Raw genomic sequence first — 18,913 nt, forward strand, 5'->3', positions numbered from 1 at the left:
TGTAGAGTACAAAGGGTTTTTTTTGCACTGAATTAAAGAGGCAGAGTTTAGAGCCTGCAAGGGGCAGATTTCTTAGATGGATTCGTCCCTTTACTGTCACGTAGATAAATGATATATCATAAGAAATTATAATTAAAAGAGGGACATGCACCCCATTTCCTAACTGACCAGATCAGTGATCAGAAGCAAAGTCTGTGATTTATTACCCATCCCTTTTAAATTAATTCTCGCATGCTAAAACTAAAATAACCCTCAACTAAAGAAAAAGACAAAGACCAGTCATATAATCTACTTATGGATTTATACTGAAAACAACAAGAAACGGCTCCACAGTCAGATAGACACAATGCAGACAGTGAAACCATCTGTGTCCCTTGGTACTGCCACAAAAAGACAGATGAATGAATATTTTATTCCAGCTTGTGTGGCACTCCAAGAAAAGAAAAGCGTGGTGTATCTATATTTGGATGCATTATTAATAGAGCAGCAGTATTTGAAGCAGGTTAGCTTAGCTGTATGCTGCAGGCTCCAGGATTCTGTTGTATACAATTTGTGGTTTAATTTCCTCCTCTACAATAGAATAGAATAGAATAGAATAGAATAGAATAGAATAGAATAGAATAGAATAGAATAGAATAGAATAGAATAGAATAATAAGCAATATATTCAAGTTTGAAAGACAGAAGTCAATATAATGACTCAGAACACATCTCGGGGGAAATGTGTCAAAGCGAGTCTTACAGAAATACATAATACTGCATTAATTGTTGGTTTTCTGGCCCTTTAAATCCGTAGAACCTCCACAATAAGCTCAAAACACACAATACCTGCCATATCACCATGCTGAGAAATGTAACGCGTTCAATTCTAGCAGTGCCATTATGCAGGCACATTTATCTCTGGGAATCCACAGTAATCTTTCTAACAGTTGCTTTCTCATTAGTGACGGTGGTAGACAAAATAAACGTTCTCATTTCTAAGTGACAACAGTCACCGACAGACTTTAACGAGAATCCTTGAAAAGGGAAGTAACATAAAGATGGCTACATACTGTACAGGGCAGCTTCAGGTCTGAGGTAAGAGAAATGGAAATAAAGGAACAGCATTGTAATTGAATTACATCCTGTTATTTCTTTCTAAGTTAACACAGTTCAGATGCTTAGTGTAGAAAAACAAAAACAAATGTGTCGTGGTTTGCAGATGTACAGTGTGTCCCTCACGAGGGACAGTCTCCAAAATACTGTCCAAAAAAACAGCCACGAACACACCATGCACATCTTGCAGAGTAAGCCTGCAGCCAGTCGTGTTGCATTCGATTATGTGGTGTTTAAAGTGACACTGAGTTTTCCCTTTGAGGCAGTTCCTTTTCCAGGACATGAGAAGCACCCTGGTGAAACTGTACTCGGTCTGGGGAGAAGCGTTGCCTGAAGGACAAACTCTGGGAACAAATGTCCCTTTGCTCCACAACCTGCAAGCTCCTTAACTCACACAAATAGAAATATTGAAGCAATACATCAGAGCAAGTTTGCTGACAAGAAAGAAACACCCGCCAACAGTCACAGTGGAAACCACCAGGAGACAACACTACTGATGCAACGTTAGGTAATGCCATCACACCAGCAGACGGGCGATGTTGATAATGTGGTTGGAGTTGTCACATACAGAAAGTAGCAACACTTTGGTATAAAGATTTGATTTTGAAAACCCGCTAGATTTTCTTTGATATCAGCCTAGCTGTCATCACGGAGTCCTACTGTGACGTTCTGACATGTCTGATGGAAAACATTTGACGTAAACGATCTGAACAGTGAGGCGATGGCAGTATGGTTCTCCAACATGACAACATGTGTTGCAACGCAGTCCAACCCGGTGTCACAGCAAAGCGTGAAGAAGACAGGTGAGATAGTCCCACGTTGGCCTCTCTACGTGGGAGAGTTTCACGTCTTCACAGCGTGAAACTTACACGCACATAAAAGTAATGTCACGAAGGATCATGTGACCAAGTACAAAGGACATTTTACGGCAGTATTAGGAGGCATCGGAGGCAGGAGGCAGAGGTTCGAATCCAGGAGGTGACGTTATTCTTGTTTTTTGATTCCTCACCCCAAACATGTTTTTTGTCACAAACTCCAACCATGTGGTGATTTTCTGTCGCCAACCATCTATTTTTCCTAAAAGTTTCATGTTCCTGTAAATCACATGGCTCTATGCATGCAGTAGGTTTAATTTTCATCCACTCTAGGAAAACGTGAAACTGTCACGCCCAGAGAGACCAAAGCGCGTCTATCTCACATTTTGCTGCAGCAGACGGGCGTGTCTACTTCACGCTTTGCCGTGATACCGGGTTGCGCAATCACAGTGGTCCACCGTGAAATCACAAATATCATTGGTCACAAAAATGCGTGTAACACATGATGTAACTGATGTAAGTTGGAATACTTCCTCATGAAAGTTGTTACGTCACCTTGTTTCAGGTGCTTCTCTGTGCTGCGCTCCACAATCTATAAGATGTCTACAATTCTGCTTATTGTTTTTATTTTTCAAACCAAGTGTTTTGCTTTTGTAAGAGAAAACTGGAGATAATATATATCAGTGCATTTTAAAAGCAAAGTGCTCTGTGTACTGAGTTTGACTGCAGCTGCTGTTGCGTAAACAGTCGCATACTTTAGCATTCCCTTGGAATCGTGACTCTGGTGACCTGATCAACATCAGTGCCCTGTTGGCGTTGTACAACAAGGCCTTTGCTACATTTTGGATGAAAATACGTGCATGTTTGAATGGAATATAATGATGCTTAGAATAAAGCAAGCTGTGACATGTCACTCTGCGCAGACATCTCTGGCCGTGTCAGTTCATAGTTCAGTGACGCCCGGCGAGTCTGTGGACGAACGCAGTCTGATGGACGTTTGAAGAAAGACCTCCCTGCCCTGAGCGGCTCCAGCTGACCGGCTCACTGAGCAGATGATGGGCAGCTCATTACTCTGGTCTCCACTCTGACAGCACTGAAGTGGGAACCTGTACTCTTGGGGGGAGGGGGGGGGGGGGGGAATCTGTTATTTGTTTTTGTTTTTGTTTTGTTTGTTTGTTTGTTTGTTTGGACTGCCTTTTGTATTTCACCTCCTTAAACTATTTTTACACACCAGATGGACTTTCAGAAAGATGAGTCGCAACTTTTGATTTTCTTCCCCATGTTTCCTCATCGTTGGAGGGCGTTTGGGATTTGTGGCCATTTATCCATTCAAGTCTGTCATAACTTTTTACTCACACACACACACACACACACACACACACACACACACACACACACACACACACACACACACACACACTGCCTGACATTGAGTGTCTTTCATCTAAGTGTTCCTATAAACGTCTGCATCCAGATGTGCTCCACCCTGTGTGGGAAACTGGCTGCCAGTTTTTCTGGATAATGACCTTGATCCCCAAATGAGCAAAGTCGAGGCACATCCTGCTCACGAAGCGCCGCATCACGACTGACTCACTAACATTTGGTCTGTAGTATAATTTATTACAGACCCTGTGTCCCATTTGGTACATATATTCCTATATTGCTGACTTCCTATTGTTTCGGCAGTTATGAACATTTTTATTACGAGATCCTTGTTTGTTTCACAATCGTTTACTTGCAAGTTAGTGACAGAACAAGAATGATTCCAATAACTGATTAAATAACTAATATCTCGACTGGAGGTCTGGCTGGAAGTTAGAAGAGGAGATCAGTAGTAACTCAACTCTGCAATAAGTAGGCGGCTGGACAAAGTTAACTTCACATCAAGACAGAAAACAGGCTGCGATAGGAAGTTTGGTTCTTTACAGAGTTCAAAAAGATGCCTGCCATTCCTCCGAAGATTAATAATTACAATGATTGAGTGTGCTTCATGTTTTTCAGCTATCCTCACTACAGCTGTTCAACAACTTCAATCCTTTCGCTGAAATACAGAGTTTATTGGTCTTCACAGTTTGTGGTTTAAACATTTAAGTTTCCCTCAAACTATTGTGATTTAACAGATTCAATTTAATTACATTTGATCCAGCAATAAAAAAGACAACTCAAAATCTGAGCCAAAAACAACAATAGTGGTGGACAACTATCCGAGCTACAGTTCTTTTGAAAATATTATGCAGTATACTAATCTTTATCTCCCCCCCCCCCCCCCACAGTTATCTTCTGAAAGGGAAGATAAAGTTATCTGAAAACATTCTAAAATTAAATTTGTGTTACGTTTATTATAATGTTTTTTCCAAACATTATTAGAACATTATGCCAGAGAACATACTTTATGAACCAGAGAACATACTTTATGAGCCAGAGAACATACTTTCATACTTTATGAGTCAGAGAACATACTTTATGAGTCAGAGAACATACTTTATGAGCCAGAGAACATACTTTAAAAACATTGTACAATTGTTCTGTGGTAACAGTCTTTAAATGTATTTTGAGAACGTTTAGGAAAAACATTATGAAAACAAATAAATAAAAAAGTGTCGTTTTCTGGACCAGCCAAAAGAAACATTTCATTGGAGGACAAATTGTAGTTCAGGAAAGAGGTTTGGACAAACTTCAGATCAAAAAGGAGAAAACAATAACTACGTATGATTATGAAATATTAAGCGAACATACGAAGGTGCAGAGATTCTCACTGATTCTTGGAAGCAGCTTTTACGGATCCATAAAATGGGCTTGTTGCATTTTCACTGAGGTGCAGTGATGCGACCTGTCGCTGAGTTACAGGACATCGGTAGCAGTGGAGCACCGAGCCGGTGATGTAATATTAATCCAGAACAGGCAGGAAGGTCAGCGATTTGATTCCTGCTGCCGACAGCGTGTCTATCAACAGCTGTGTGTGCTGTCAGAGCGTCCTCGAGCGAGACGCCGAGCCGCTTCCTGTTCACTTCACCTTCCATCCCTCCGGATCAATGTCAGCTGAATGTCAGGGCAGAACAAACGCACGGCGATCGGGCCGGGCGATCTGAGAGTAAGACGAGACGATGATGTGAGTCGACAGACTGTGATGGAGATGGAACGGCTCCGGTCCCGAAATATTTGAATCTTAATGTCGACATTATGACCAAAAAGCTCGTTTCCAAGATAGTCACTGCGCTGTGTAAAATGTAAATAAACAGAAGGAGGTGAAATCGTGGACACTCATATTTAATTGAAAATAGACCGGAGACAACATGTCAAATGTTTAAACTGAGAAAGTTTATTGTTTTATGAAAAATACATCCTCCTTTTAAATTTGATGGTTCGGACAGGGGCAAGAAAATACTGGAAAGGTTGCGTGACACTAAAATAACCACCGGGTTGAACATCTTGCAACTAATTAGATTAACTGGCAACAGCTCAGTAATTGTTTTGGGTATAAAAAGCATCCCAGAGTCTCTCAGCAGGGACGATGAGGACGTTATCGTCACTGACCACAAGGCCTTATAAATCATTTTTACAATCTAAACACTGCTAAATATCCTAAAGCTCGATTTCCTTATCCAGTGTATTTTTTATTAATTGGCCCTTTGTGTTAACTGAAACGTGAAAAATACATATCTAATTCGACGACCTTTTTTTTTTTTTTTTTTATTGGCTTCATTGATATAATGTTTGCAAAGCAAGAAAAAAGAACTTGTTTCATTTGTTTGTTTTTTCATGCCTGTTTTCTGTCACCTTCATACGTCCAGCTGACTGAGCCGGCCGGCCGGCAGAAGGACTCAACGCTCTCGTGTTTCACCTGACTTGTTTTAAACAAAGGTGCAGCGATAAGAGCCAAAGAAGGAACGTTAAAAAAATGGACCAAGAAGACAGAGAAGTGACAGAATGGCTTAAAGTGTGTTCATCGTGATTCTTACACACTTCACATGTCCAGTTCTCAGACAAGTGAGAGATGTCCTGACAAACGGTGAGACGAGTAAACTCCGTCCGGTCAGCATTTTAGTTTCCTTCGAACGTGCAATTATTGATAGAAGCGGGAAACGTTTCAGTTTTGTTTTTGGTGCAAAACTGGGAGAGAAACGTGTCGGAGCAGCTGAGAAAAGGTTAATGTAACACATGATGATGGGTATGTCCTGCTGAGCCGTGCTGTTCGCAGACAGCCTGATGGAGATATGATCCCAGCAGTGATGATCGGCCTCTGAGGGGGGGAAGGATCACGGTCTAAACACCGACTCCAGCGTCTTCATGTCAGAAGGAATCAGGAGGTGCTCGATGGCTGGAAACAGTTCAAAGGTTTTTTTGCATAAGCGCTGCGTGGCTAATTAGCTCCACGCATATGTCGGCTCCCGCTGCGCCCCCCCCCCCCCCTCCCCCTTCACCACACACACACACACACACACACACACACACACACACACACACACACACACACACACACACACACACCTTCATACAGGCTGTCAAACCTCTGCTAACATTCAATCCGCGTTACAGTCGAGAGCAGAGATGAGTCTCTGCAGCTCTGGAGGATGACACATGAAGCATCCTCTGATTCCATGATTGAGACACTGCAAGGATGTCCAAAGAGACACAGAGACAAGGAGACAAGGAGACAAAGAGACAAAGAGACAAGGAGACAAGGAGACAAAGACACAAGGAGACAAAGAGACAAAGACACAAGGAGACAAAGATAAAAGGAGACAAAGACACAGAGACAAAGAGGATCTGATCAGAGGCTGAGGAGGTGAACGGTGGGAGCTGAGATATCTCATCAATCATGACTCACTATTAAACATTACTCAACTTTAACCTCAGCTGGCCACCTTACCCCCCCCTCGACTCCCACCCCCATCACCACCATCACCACCATCACCAACACCATCATCAACACCCCCACCCCCAACACCACCACCATCACCACGCCCCCATCACCACCACCACCACCATCGCCATCACCAACACCAACACCACCAACCCCATCACCATCAACACCCCCCACCGTCCCCATCACCACCACCACCACCACCCCACACACCGCCCCCATCACCAACACCAACACCCCCACCACCACCCCCATCACCATCAACACCCCCCACCGTCCCCATCACCACCACCACCCCATCACCATCAACACCCCTGCACCGTCCCCATCACCCCCCCACCATCCCCACCACCACCCCCGCCACCACCCCACCACCACCCCCATCACCATCAACACCCCCCACCGTCCCCATCACCACCACCCCATCACCATCAACACCCCTGCACCATCCCCATCACCCCCCCCATCCCCACCAACACCAACACCACCACCACCATCACCACCCCCCACCATCCCCACCACCACCACCCACCAGGGCCTCTGCTAGTCCAGATATTAAGTGAGCTGATGTCTTCCCTGTTGGACGGACTGACCCTCTCTCAGCCTCAACAGGACGACAGACTTTGTTTACCCACATTATGTCTGTGTGCATTCATAGATCGCTGATAAGAATCTTCGTTTTAACCTTTCATCTCTTTGAACAATAAAAAAGCCCAGTTTTTATTTCATATCTCTGGCTGGATCTCAGGATAAAGAGGCTTGTTGGTGTCGGTGCGCTGACTGAAACAGATTCTCACACAGATATTTTGAGATGAGACAGGATTTTGTTGATATCATCTGCTTACTGAGCTCTTTACAGGCAGCGTCCTTTCATCCATTTTAAATATGTTTGTGAACTTTCACTGAGTCTCAAATACTCTCAAAAATAGAATTACTTTAACTGTTATTTCTGAACTCAAGAAGAACCAAAACTACGGTTTAACAGACTGTCGGAGGGAGTTTGCTGTCCAGTTAATCTGTAAACTGAAAATGTTGGAAACAAAAAAAGAAGCAAAAAAGAGCAAAGCTGTGCTAAAGTTTCAAAATGAAGAACCACCAAAAAGAAAAATTAAATTCTCCATTGAATCATGTGGCTGTCAGCAGTTATCTGTGCGGATGGCAGAATTCAGGGTTCGACAAAGCAGCTCCCAGCATTTCGATCACAGCGTGGAAGCTGGAGCAGTGAGCTGCCGACCCTTCATCAACTTGTCTCGTGACTAAATCAGACATCCAGATATCTGGACAGAGATGTTTTCAGTGTTTGGAAAGATTGTTCTGGCTTCTCCTGCCTGTACCAGGTGAGGAGATATTGAGGAACGGAAGATAATGAGACGATGAGGAAAGTTCTGGGAATTGAACGCAGACACGACAGGTGGCGCCTGGAGGTCCAGCAACACTGCCTGGCTCTATGTCTGTCTGTCTGCCTGTGGGGCCGCAACGAGGCTCCAACCGCTTCCTGCTCCCTCCAGAAGGAGCAGCCGATTGGCTGTTAGGACGCAGCCCCTCCTCGGGGGGAGTTGTCGGGGCAACAGCAGCAGGCAGACAGCTGCTGAGGAGAACGCACAGCTGGCAGGTATTCATACCTGATGTGATTCAGGATTCTCCCAGAGGTGGAGAGAGCCCAGAGCCACACACACACACGCACACACGCACACACACACACACACACACGCACGCACGCACACACACACACACACGCACACACACACACACACACACGCACGCACGCACACACACACACACACACACACACACACACACACACACACACACACGCCCCTTGCTAACAAATCCCATTAGTGCACTTAACTCAAAAGCTAAAAACAGGCCTTCTTAGTTAATCTTGTTAGTCGTCACCATCTACAGTGTTACAGGCAAAAAGGTGACATGAAGCAGACACGTCAAGCCTCCAAATAGATCTTCTGAAACCTGCTGGAAACCGTGAGCAAAAGATGAAAAGTAAAACGTGTTAGTTTGTTTTTAGTCAGGTTAATAGGTTTATAGTTTCATGTCGAATATCTGTCTCCATTCACGATAAAACAGCAACTCTGTGGTCGACAATACACAGAACCGATTCTGCATTTGCTTTACAGACGCCACAGTTTAAACAGTACACAGAGGATTCAATTCTTAAAAAGATTTATTTTTACAGACCATCTAAAAAAAAAAGATTACTTCGGCGTCAACAATATTATACATCATCGCTGTTGTTATCATAATCGAGGGAAGAGAGTTCCAGTCTCTGCTCTGATAGCGGTTAAACAATTCACTTTATTATTTAAAGTGAATTTGGCACAGTTGTTTTTACTTGCTGTTTGAAATTAGAGGGTAAAGAACATTAAACCTTTTTCTCTCCTTTCTGCGAAGAAGAGTCACTACAAAAACACTGTCGACACATCCTAACGTCATGGGCTCCAGTGGGGCCGATACCGTCGACATATTGTTCTGAGATTTTTTGTTTTTGTTTTGCAAAGTACAAGGTTTTACTTTCTTGTGTAATTTCAACACATTAAGCTGTTTCAAGTGTTTTCTGGTTCCTATCATCCTATTTTGGGAATGTTTTTATTCCCTTTTGACAAAAAACAGGAAAGAGGAGAAAAGTTAATGATGACAGTTAGATATGTGAAGTGTTACTCAGCTGTATGTTGTCACACATCTCTTTAAAGAAAATAACTTGTCATTCATCTCGACTGTCAAAGGAGCCTCTTCTTTGTGTTTTTGTGTTTCTCTACGTAGTTACTTAAAGTGGGAGTGAAATAAAACAGCAGAAACCTCGTGGGTAAATCTCCTGTTTGTCTCTCAGCTCGGAGTTGATGATGGCTGTCTTGCTTGGTGTTTGAAGGTCACACAGCAGTGTGCAGACAGATTGCTTTCTGAGACCACAACATTCACTCCAGGAGTTAATATCCTTCTGCTGTCACACCAGAGCTGTGGGAGATTTGGTAATTAGCCGCTCATGTTTGGGGATGAAAATGAGCTTCCCTGCGCTCTTAATTTCCTTAAAGTAAAAAAAGTTGTGATGTGGATGAAGGTATTTAGATTCAGACAGGGTGGAAGGGGGAGAGTGTCGTGTGCAGATTGATTATATTTTCAGAAGTAAATGGTCACGTATGTAAATGCATACATGCATTTGTTTACCTTGATGCTTCTGATCAAATGTAACAATGAGGATAAAACGCTGGCAGAGAAGAGCTGGAGGCAAAAGAATCTCCAGCGCCAGGTGATAAATAATGTAGGTGTAATATCACAAAATGGACGTCTGGTTATGAGCCGTGGAGTGGAGGTCACGGGGAGGGCGGAGCTTCAAGCCAAACAGCAGAATCCTTCCCTTATGGGTAGGCAAAGATCAATAACAATAATAAAGCACATAGTGGTGAATAATTCATCAGTTCCTTGTCCTCTCTCCACAATGTCCTCTGCTGACTGGAATCCATCAGTACGCTGCTGCTGCTGTCAAACGTTGAAGGATGTCATTCTACAACCAGCTTTGTTTACAAATACCTTCGATGAATGGAAGTTAATCTGCAATCAAGTTCCTCTTTGATTGCAGACGGTGTTCGGGGTGTCCCTGGATAACGTTTGTAAGGCTGTGAATGTGGGGCGCTCACTCCACCCGAACCCCGCCTGTCTGCTCCAACCTGCTCCGACCGTCATCCCTAAACCCTCAACAATCAATCCTTTACTTATCCAAGTTAAACCTAACATATGTATTTTCTTCACACTGAGACCGGACAAAATAGACGTTTGCTAAGCAAAATGTGAAATATAACAATACACCAGTTGTGTGTGAATACAGCTGAAGTTGAATTTTTTGTGTTGCAGCTGCTTGCAGTGGAGGTCAGTTTATCTGTATTACTGTTAAGGAATTACATATTTAATAATCCATGATTATGTTGTGTTTACAAAATCTTAATGTACAAACTTCTTACTAAAACTGTCAAATAAATTTAGTGGTTTAAAAATGTAGCGGAAAAAAAACCCCAATATTTGTCTTAATGTAGTTAGATGTAAAGTTGTAGCTGAATTTCATTTCCTTTGTGGTCGTTTCCTTCAGCTGAAATCTACTTGTGACTTTGTTGTGAATTTCAATTTTCCCTGTGAGGTGTAGTTAGCAGCAAAGATGGTGACGGACTAACCTGGATTTGACCCACGTATGCACAGTTTGACTGATATCAGATACAGTCCCATGATAACAGCCCTCCCTGGTAGAGTTAAGAAAAGCGTCTGTCCCGAAAAACCAGCCAATAAACATGTTGAACATCGTCTCAGTCGCACGAGTAACTTGTAACAGTAATGTTTTTACTGTTTTCAGGAACAAATAAAATCACCGATTAGAATTTGATCATTACAATAGTTATTAATCCTGTTAATCACTGTTACTTTGACATTTTTATGGAGCTGTCTTGTTTGTTCAATTTAGATTCTATATTTGTACACTTAGTGGATAGACTGCCTGTTTTTGTTTCCTTGGACAAAATAAAACTTACACATCATTTGTTTAAATAACTAAACTCTAACTTTGACATATATTGACTAACGTTAATGGGACTCATGTATGGGTATATCAGTATTGTTTTAAGATAGACAGGAAATATCCTAAACTCATTCTTTAACTCCAACAAAAAAAAAACAAGTTTGTATGCCTGTGACATGAAAATAGTTTGTTTGGTTTCTAATGCCCTCGTCCATCCGTCTCCATATTTTGTGTCTCTGTTAACATTGAAAAGCAACAGCCTATTGTAAGAAGAGAGCCTCAGTGACTCGTGAAGCTTAAAAAAAGGCATTCAGCCTTCATCCATCCCGCTGTCACACCGCCCAGCTGCTGCTCTTCTCTTGAGTCAGTCCCACGGCCACGCAGTTCAGTGTGTGAGGCAGGAAGTGGCGGTCCTCTTCCAGCAGCAGTGTTTCAGCCACTCAATGAACAAACAGAATAGAGAGGACTCTAATGAGAGCTCAGCTGCAGGGATCTATTTTTACCATTGCCCTCTTGTGCTCCACTAAAAATGAAAACAGAGTGCAAGTTATTAGCACAGCACAGCAAGTGGCTTAATAACTAAACAGTTTTTGTGCAGTGTCACTTGTAAATAGACACTTTTTTTAAATCAAGCTCATATAATCCACATTTCAGTATTTGGAAACTAATTATAGTTGTTATCAGGCCCGTAAACTGCAATGTTTTTCAGTGTTTTAATTAAACACAAAAAGGCCAGTCAGCATTTATTTAATCGCCTAGTGTGTGTGTGTGTGTGTGTGTGTGTGTGTGTGTGTGTGTGTGTGTGTGTGTGTGTGTGTGTTTAAGCATCTGTGCTCTTTCTCAGCCCCAATGGCCCAGAAGGCTGTAAGTATAATTGATCGCTCATGACACGTATCAATCAAAACTGCATCGGCTTGGAGAGAAAAATAAAAAACTAAAAGATCACGGTGTTTTGTGTTCTTTGCAATACTTTCATGTTGCAGGATTTCATGGAATTTGTTGCCCTCAAGTTTAGTTACCACTGAGTTTCTTATTAAAAATAGAGACAACCGCTACAGACTTACTCTACTTGTTTCTACCTCCTGTGAAACTGAAGTCTTTTAAACCGAGAAAGAAAAATGTCTCCAAACTTGTGAAAACCTTAAACAAAGCTATTTAAATTTCCACATCTCCTCAATGTCAAAGTATTTCTGCAGACAAACTTTATTTCTTTTATCGAGGACACGCTGTATCATGCCCAGCATTTGTGAAAAAAGCTTGTTGAAATATGTTTTAGTTGCGCTGTATGAGAATGTTAGATGGAATAAATAACTGGGAGCAGAGGTGTCATGAGGGAAAATATTTTTTTTTTTCCAAAGTTTATAATTCTTTGTAACTGTAAGGTATCACCCAGAGCCACTGTAAATTCTCAAAGTAGTGTTTTTTGCAGAGTGCATATTTTATAAAAATAAAGTGTTTCATAATTTATAATGTGTCCAGGCCCGCCCTTTGCTCACTGCCTGGCACAGCTGTTGTAGTTGTAGCTCCTCGACAGGGCAGACAATTAATTCCTGTGTGTACTATAAATAAGCCATAAAGAACGAGGGATGCTCTCTATTCACTGGTACTGTGTTGTGTCTGCTGAGAGATGCTATGACTCCGTGCAATGGGAACAACACACTCCAGAACAGTCTCTATTTTGGAGTCTTTGAAAACCTTTTTCTGAACAGTAACTTAAGAGCAACTCTAAAGGGATAAAACTCTCCACCAAACAACGATTTTGACCTTTTGAACCAACCTTGGCTACATTCAGCTCTTTTTAAAGTGTTCTTCGCTATCACGTCTTATTTTAATAATCTTGAAGAACAGTGAGTCTATGTGCTCTGACGTAATGTGCTGACACAAGCAGACAGCTTTACTATATTACTTACAGCAGTAAGCTATAATGTACTACTACACTACACAGTAGGTTAGACAATGTTATTTTATTGAATTGCAGAACATATTTGGCATAATGACAAGTTGCCACTTAATTATGCTGTATAGAATGTGTGTATATATATTATATATAAGATATAATATATATATATATACATATATATATATTATATATATATTATATATATATATTTGTGTGTGTAGTCACAGTGGGGTTACAAGCTCTTTGTATTTGTTGGTAATATCAGTTGTAAAGGCTGGATCAGAGTGCACTTGGCCTTTTTGTAATAGAGCATGACTTCTGTGTGGAAGTGTTATCTGTTTGAAAGGATGCAGTGCCCTCCGTTGGATGTATAGCAAAATGATTTATTTTTCCTCCACGGTCAAAAGAGCAATAAGCAGCCTCATAATATGACATCTGGGATGGCGACCTGCAGGGTTTGCACAGCCTTCACCCAAAGTTACCTGATAGGCTCCATTTGACCCTGCAGGTAGAGATAATGGATGTGTGACCATTCATATAAGCTCTCCTTGAGTTTTTACTTTTTAAAAAAAAAAAATGTATGGTGTGGTATCAACAACAAACTGGAATATTAAGTAGCTAATAATTTTAAATACTGTCTTGTATTATTCTGCCATTTTAATGTCCATGTCTTCATTTTAAAGCTGCATAAATATATATAATTAGCATATAAAATAATGTGCTACATATGTTAGCAAACATTAAGACTCATTTGACTTCATGTTTCTTGCCACTGGATGAACTTCAGTATTCTCGCTCTTTTCTTTTCCCTCGGAAAAATCGCTCTCTCTATAACTGCGAAATGCTTTGCAGTGTTAACCAGCCTGTCTCTAAATGACTGTCTGTTGGGAAGATAGTGTACAGCGACTTTATCAGGAAACAAGGTTGGTGAGAGTGAGGACACTAAACAAAATGATAACGTGACGCATTAGCAGTTACCTTTAAACGGTTAAAAATTTTACATCGAGCTCAGAGAACTGCTAATAATAATTGTCCGAGTTGCGCACACCTGCGTGGCCTGAGTTACCTGAGTGACCCCTGTCTGAATACACATCGTCATTTAAACCTATCCTGATGTAGAAATGTTGATTAGTGCAGCTATAATCTGTGCGAGAACTTCTGGGCTCGTCTTTTTTTTTTTTTTTTTTTTTTTTCTTTCTTTTTCAAATGGAAGCACTAATTTGCGTCCCTCTGCTGCACGCCTGTACATTAGATCAAATCTCATTCTCAACTTGTCTGAAATAAAAAAAAAAATTAAAAAAATGACTGTAACAGAGTGGGGGTTGATGGGTGAGCATTTCCTCTAATGGCACTGCAGCACTTTGCAGGCGTGTGTGAGCGTGGCCTAATCACTTGTAAGACTTGATTGAGTGTGTGTTAATAAACATTAGGCTGTCTCTCTTCCCCTGGTGATTAGTGGTTTATGTGCTCGGCTCTCTGCAGGCTGAAGAAGCAGTCCTGAAGATTGATGGAGGGCCATGCTATTCAAACAGCAGGCACTGCTGAGACAGAAGCTCTTCGTTCTGGGCAGCCTTGCTATCGGAAGTGTCCTCTATTTTGTGGCCAGGGTTGGGACTTTGGATAGGTAAGTCATCACTGTCCAATTCTAACACGCACATTACTCTTTATTTAAAACAACCAAACTTATGATCTGCTTTATCTTATTATTTTTTTTTTCCACTTTATGCTTTATTCACATGTAACTTGGAGATTTTGGAAGATATTTTTCCTGATTCATACCATGAAGGTTCGGCTCTGCAAGTTCCCCTGAATGAAGCAGATTTTATACTGAACATAAAATGAGAAAAGGCTTATTGAGAGATACAGCAAAGGCACTTCAGAAAGTGCAAAAACCTTGAAATGTTTTTTTAGATCCAACACGTTTTTTTTTTTTTTTTTATCAATCAAACAAGCAACAGCAGTAATCCAAATAGCCTTGTAATCCAGGACCTCTCAACATCTAACATGTTGAGTCTCGTTTTCTTTGCCATATGCTATTTCTAAAATGTCATGTCAAAAGTCTTGGGCTTTGTTTGATATCATTTTCTGCATTATATTCCTCCTACACGATTTTCTTTGACAGTCTGAATTCTAAAGGTGAAATTTACCCACCACATAATGGACTAACAAATTCTGCAATGAAACCAAACGAGTTGTTTCCATGACATGGCACTACTTTCAACTAGCCATATGTTCCATTTTACAGATGAAAATTACTGTTGTGTAACACTTTGTCAGGCTGAGTTCTCTCTCTCTTTCTGAGACCCTCAGCACACCTGACATTAAAATCTGATCCAATCCATCCCAATAGCCGACGGAAGTTTGGCTATTCGTTTTCTGGAGATCCATCTGAAAATAATCCCTCGTTCATTAAAAAAGAAGATTCAAAAAGACCTGTTTTTGGGGGCGTGTCTGTTTGATTGACAGGCCTGAAGCAATAAACATAAATGCAGCTCTCTGTGCCACGTTCCTGTACGTGTGTCTGACTTGGTGCTTCCACGTGTTCCTGTCACAATACGGCAGGTTCGTTAGTTTTGGATTTGTTTGTTTTTTTCCTCCACTCAAACAGTACACCTGAACATCTCTGCCGGCTCTTCTTTTATTTATTTTTTTCCAATAAAAATCCCTGGCGTGTTTCTACCGAGCGCAGCTGAACTGTGCAGAAAGCAGGAGAGAGTGAGCTGAAACTTGAGCTATAAAGTAGCTGTTCAGTCATTTAAAACACCGGCTGTCTCCTCCTCTGGGTTTAACTCCTCCCCTCCTGATTTTGTATGCGTTCATGTGCTTGTATATTTACATGGTGTATGTGCTCATCTGCACATAGAGCAGAGAAGTGTGATCCGGTCAAGTGGTCTTCCGAGACACATGATAATGTCCGGTGTGAACTGCTGTACTTAAAGCTGGCTAAATGTGATTGGATCACTCAGAACAGATTGGTAACACCAGCTATGCTTTCCTTTCGTGTGTACGTACACGTGGAGAGTCTTCGAATAATGATTGAGTAGTTTGCAGAAAATATTGAGTCATATTTTTGCTCTTCCACAGCATGAATTTTATCGATAAGGCTGCAGTATTGGTCTGGACTTTAAGAGGCTCTGAGGGTAGATACGGGAACATGTTTAGTGCTTTCTCAGCTTTTAACCCCAAACAATGTTTCAATTAACAAGAAGTCTTACAGTCTAGTAGTTTAACTAGTCAGATGGATAATGAATAAGTCCTGTCGAACTTGCTGACTGAAGATGTCTGTTTCCTATTCTCTCTTTCAGGCTACAACCCATTTGCCCCATTGAGAGCAGAGCGTTCCCCCCCGAGGCTGAACAAATTCCTCTCCGCACACTGCAGTTCAAGCGTGGCCTCCTCCACGAACTACGTAAGGGCAATGCCACCAAAGAGCAAATCCGCCTGCACAACCTGGTCCAGCAGCTGCCTCGGGCCATCATCATTGGGGTCCGCAAAGGGGGCACCCGAGCCCTGCTGGAAATGCTCAACCTGCATCCAGCGGTGGTCAAGGCCTCGCAGGAAATCCACTTCTTCGACAACGACAAAAACTACGCCCGGGGCATGGACTGGTACAGGGGGAAGATGCCCTTCTCTTTCCCCCATCAGATCACCATTGAGAAGAGCCCTGCTTACTTCATTACAGAGGAGGTCCCTGAACGCATCTTCAAGATGAACTCCTCCATCAAGCTGCTGATCATTGTCCGCGAGCCCACCACCAGAGCTGTGTCCGACTACACCCAAGTGCTGGAGGGCAAGGAGCGCAAAAACAAGACCTATCAGAGGTTTGAGAAGCTGGCTATTGACACCAACACCTGCGAGGTGAACACAAAGTACAAAGCTGTCCGGACCAGCATCTACACCAAACACCTGGAGCGCTGGCTCAAGTACTTTCCCGTGGAGCAGTTCCACATCGTGGACGGGGATCGCCTCATCACGGACCCACTGCCGGAGCTGCAGCTCGTCGAGCGTTTCCTCAACCTCCCCTCCAGGATCAGCCAGTACAACCTGTACTTCAACACCACCAGGGGATTTTACTGTCTGCGATTTAACATTGTCTTCAACAAGTGCCTGGCAGGCAGCAAGGGCCGCATCCATCCCGACGTGGACCCGTCAGTGGTGACTAAACTGCAGAACTTCTTCCACCCGTTCAATCAGAAGTTTTACCAGATCATCGGCAGGACATTCAACTGGCCATGACGAGTTTGAACTCCTGCGATGAGATTATTAAAAAGCCAAGCTGCAAGATCTCAAAAGATTTTAGTAGCACTTTGATTCATTTTATTAAAAGAATGACGGTGTGACCAAATATAAAAGGAACTTAATGTAAGTTTGTCTTTATGTGTGAAAATACAACTAAATAGTTTGATGATGATTTGACTGAAATATTCATTTTAAAGCACTTGATTGCAGATTTATTGACCTGTCTGTCAATGTTTCCCCGTGAACAAAAAAAATACTCAGCACTGAGCTGTGCAATTAACTAAAGAGATTATTTTTTAAAGACTATCAAACACAGACATTCATGCTGTTAAGATAAGCTTACGTGTGATGCTTCTATTCATGACAAACACCTTCAAAGAAAACAGATGACATGTGATAGACAAATAAAATGTTCCTTTGTTCCCCATCTTGTTGTTTACTTGACCAAAACTGCATGTGCAATCCAGATGCCATTATAACATAGTAGACTCTTCTGTTTGTTCATCGTCTTCACTTTAATGCCTGCTGTAATCAGTCCATTAGAAGGTGGCCTCCTTTAATTCTCAACTCAGTATGCAGTGAATACTCAATGCTTACCAGAATAGATCTAGTGTTTCCAATTTAACCGTCACCATGCCCCAAACCTTCAGCGCAATTAAGACTTGAGCTTGTGTTTTTAATGTAAGTATGCTGTTTCTTTCCCCTGCAGCTTTGTCACTGGTTTGCCAAACACCTGGCAAAAAGCCATAGTGAAAAAAAAAAAAAGTCATCCTCTGATGATTCCTTTCAAACCAACTGTTTATTCATGATTAGCAAAAATGTGTCTGTTTCTGTGCAAAATACTCATTCTGTATCATAAAGTGTGTTGTTAAAAAAAAATGGTTAAATTAAAAGAACATGTAAATATTTACGAGTTGATTTATTGTGTATTCTTTTTTTCTCTTTATTAAAAGGAATAGTTCAACTGTTGGGAGGTTGATGAGACAACAGTGATGTTATTGAGGAGGTGATTAGTCCGTTTTGTGTTGTCTGTCTGATCTGCGTTTCGAATGGTTGCATATCTTTTGAAAGAAGGGCCGTTATCTGTAACTTTGAAAACCAGACGAGCCATCATTGACACACAGGTGATGCGGTGATTGCCCAGCTGTGTAGAGGGGAGAGAGGAGAAAGGCGCAACCCAAAGCGACGTGAATATGGAGGCAACAGGATAAACCCTGCACAGGGACCTTGAGTAGGCGGGTGTCAGTCACAGCAGGTTAATGCTTCTGTACAATGTCCATGAGCAAACATCTGCCTGCTCTACATTATTCTGATTTCTCTGGCCTCTTAGAATTTCTTGAAGTGAAAAATGGGTGAAATTGTACCATGAATAAGATGTAAGTCAAATAACTATTAGCAGCCAGGTTTCAAGTAGACTAAATGGCATTTAATATGGTGATAGGGTGTTTTGTTGTTGTTGTTGTTGTTGTACTTGATGTGGTGCAGATC

General features: G+C 41.8%; 1 protein-coding gene across 2 annotated transcripts in view; it reads left to right on the top strand.

Moving 5' to 3' along the window:
• The window catches only part of LOC138205675 (heparan sulfate glucosamine 3-O-sulfotransferase 5), a 64,321-nt gene extending 45,988 nt beyond the window's left edge, over positions 1–18,333 (top strand). The window contains exons 3-5 of one of the 2 annotated variants that reach the window (XM_069161809.1): positions 5,701–5,918; positions 14,669–14,810; positions 16,492–18,333. In XM_069161809.1, the coding sequence (XP_069017910.1) occupies positions 14,704–14,810; positions 16,492–17,422 (1,038 nt within the window). In that variant the 5' untranslated portion in view covers positions 5,701–5,918; positions 14,669–14,703 and the 3' untranslated portion in view covers positions 17,423–18,333. The remainder of the gene's footprint in view (positions 1–5,700; positions 5,919–14,668; positions 14,811–16,491) is intronic. The other variant, XM_069161808.1, reaches the window with a different exon arrangement.
• The last annotated feature ends 580 nt before the right edge of the window (positions 18,334–18,913 follow it).

The sequence above is a fragment of the Embiotoca jacksoni genome, unplaced genomic scaffold (genome assembly GCF_022577435.1).
Source record: "Embiotoca jacksoni isolate LCO1_2020_lvr unplaced genomic scaffold, fEmbJac1.0.p SCAF_29, whole genome shotgun sequence".
Lineage (NCBI taxonomy): Eukaryota > Metazoa > Chordata > Actinopteri > Embiotocidae > Embiotoca > Embiotoca jacksoni.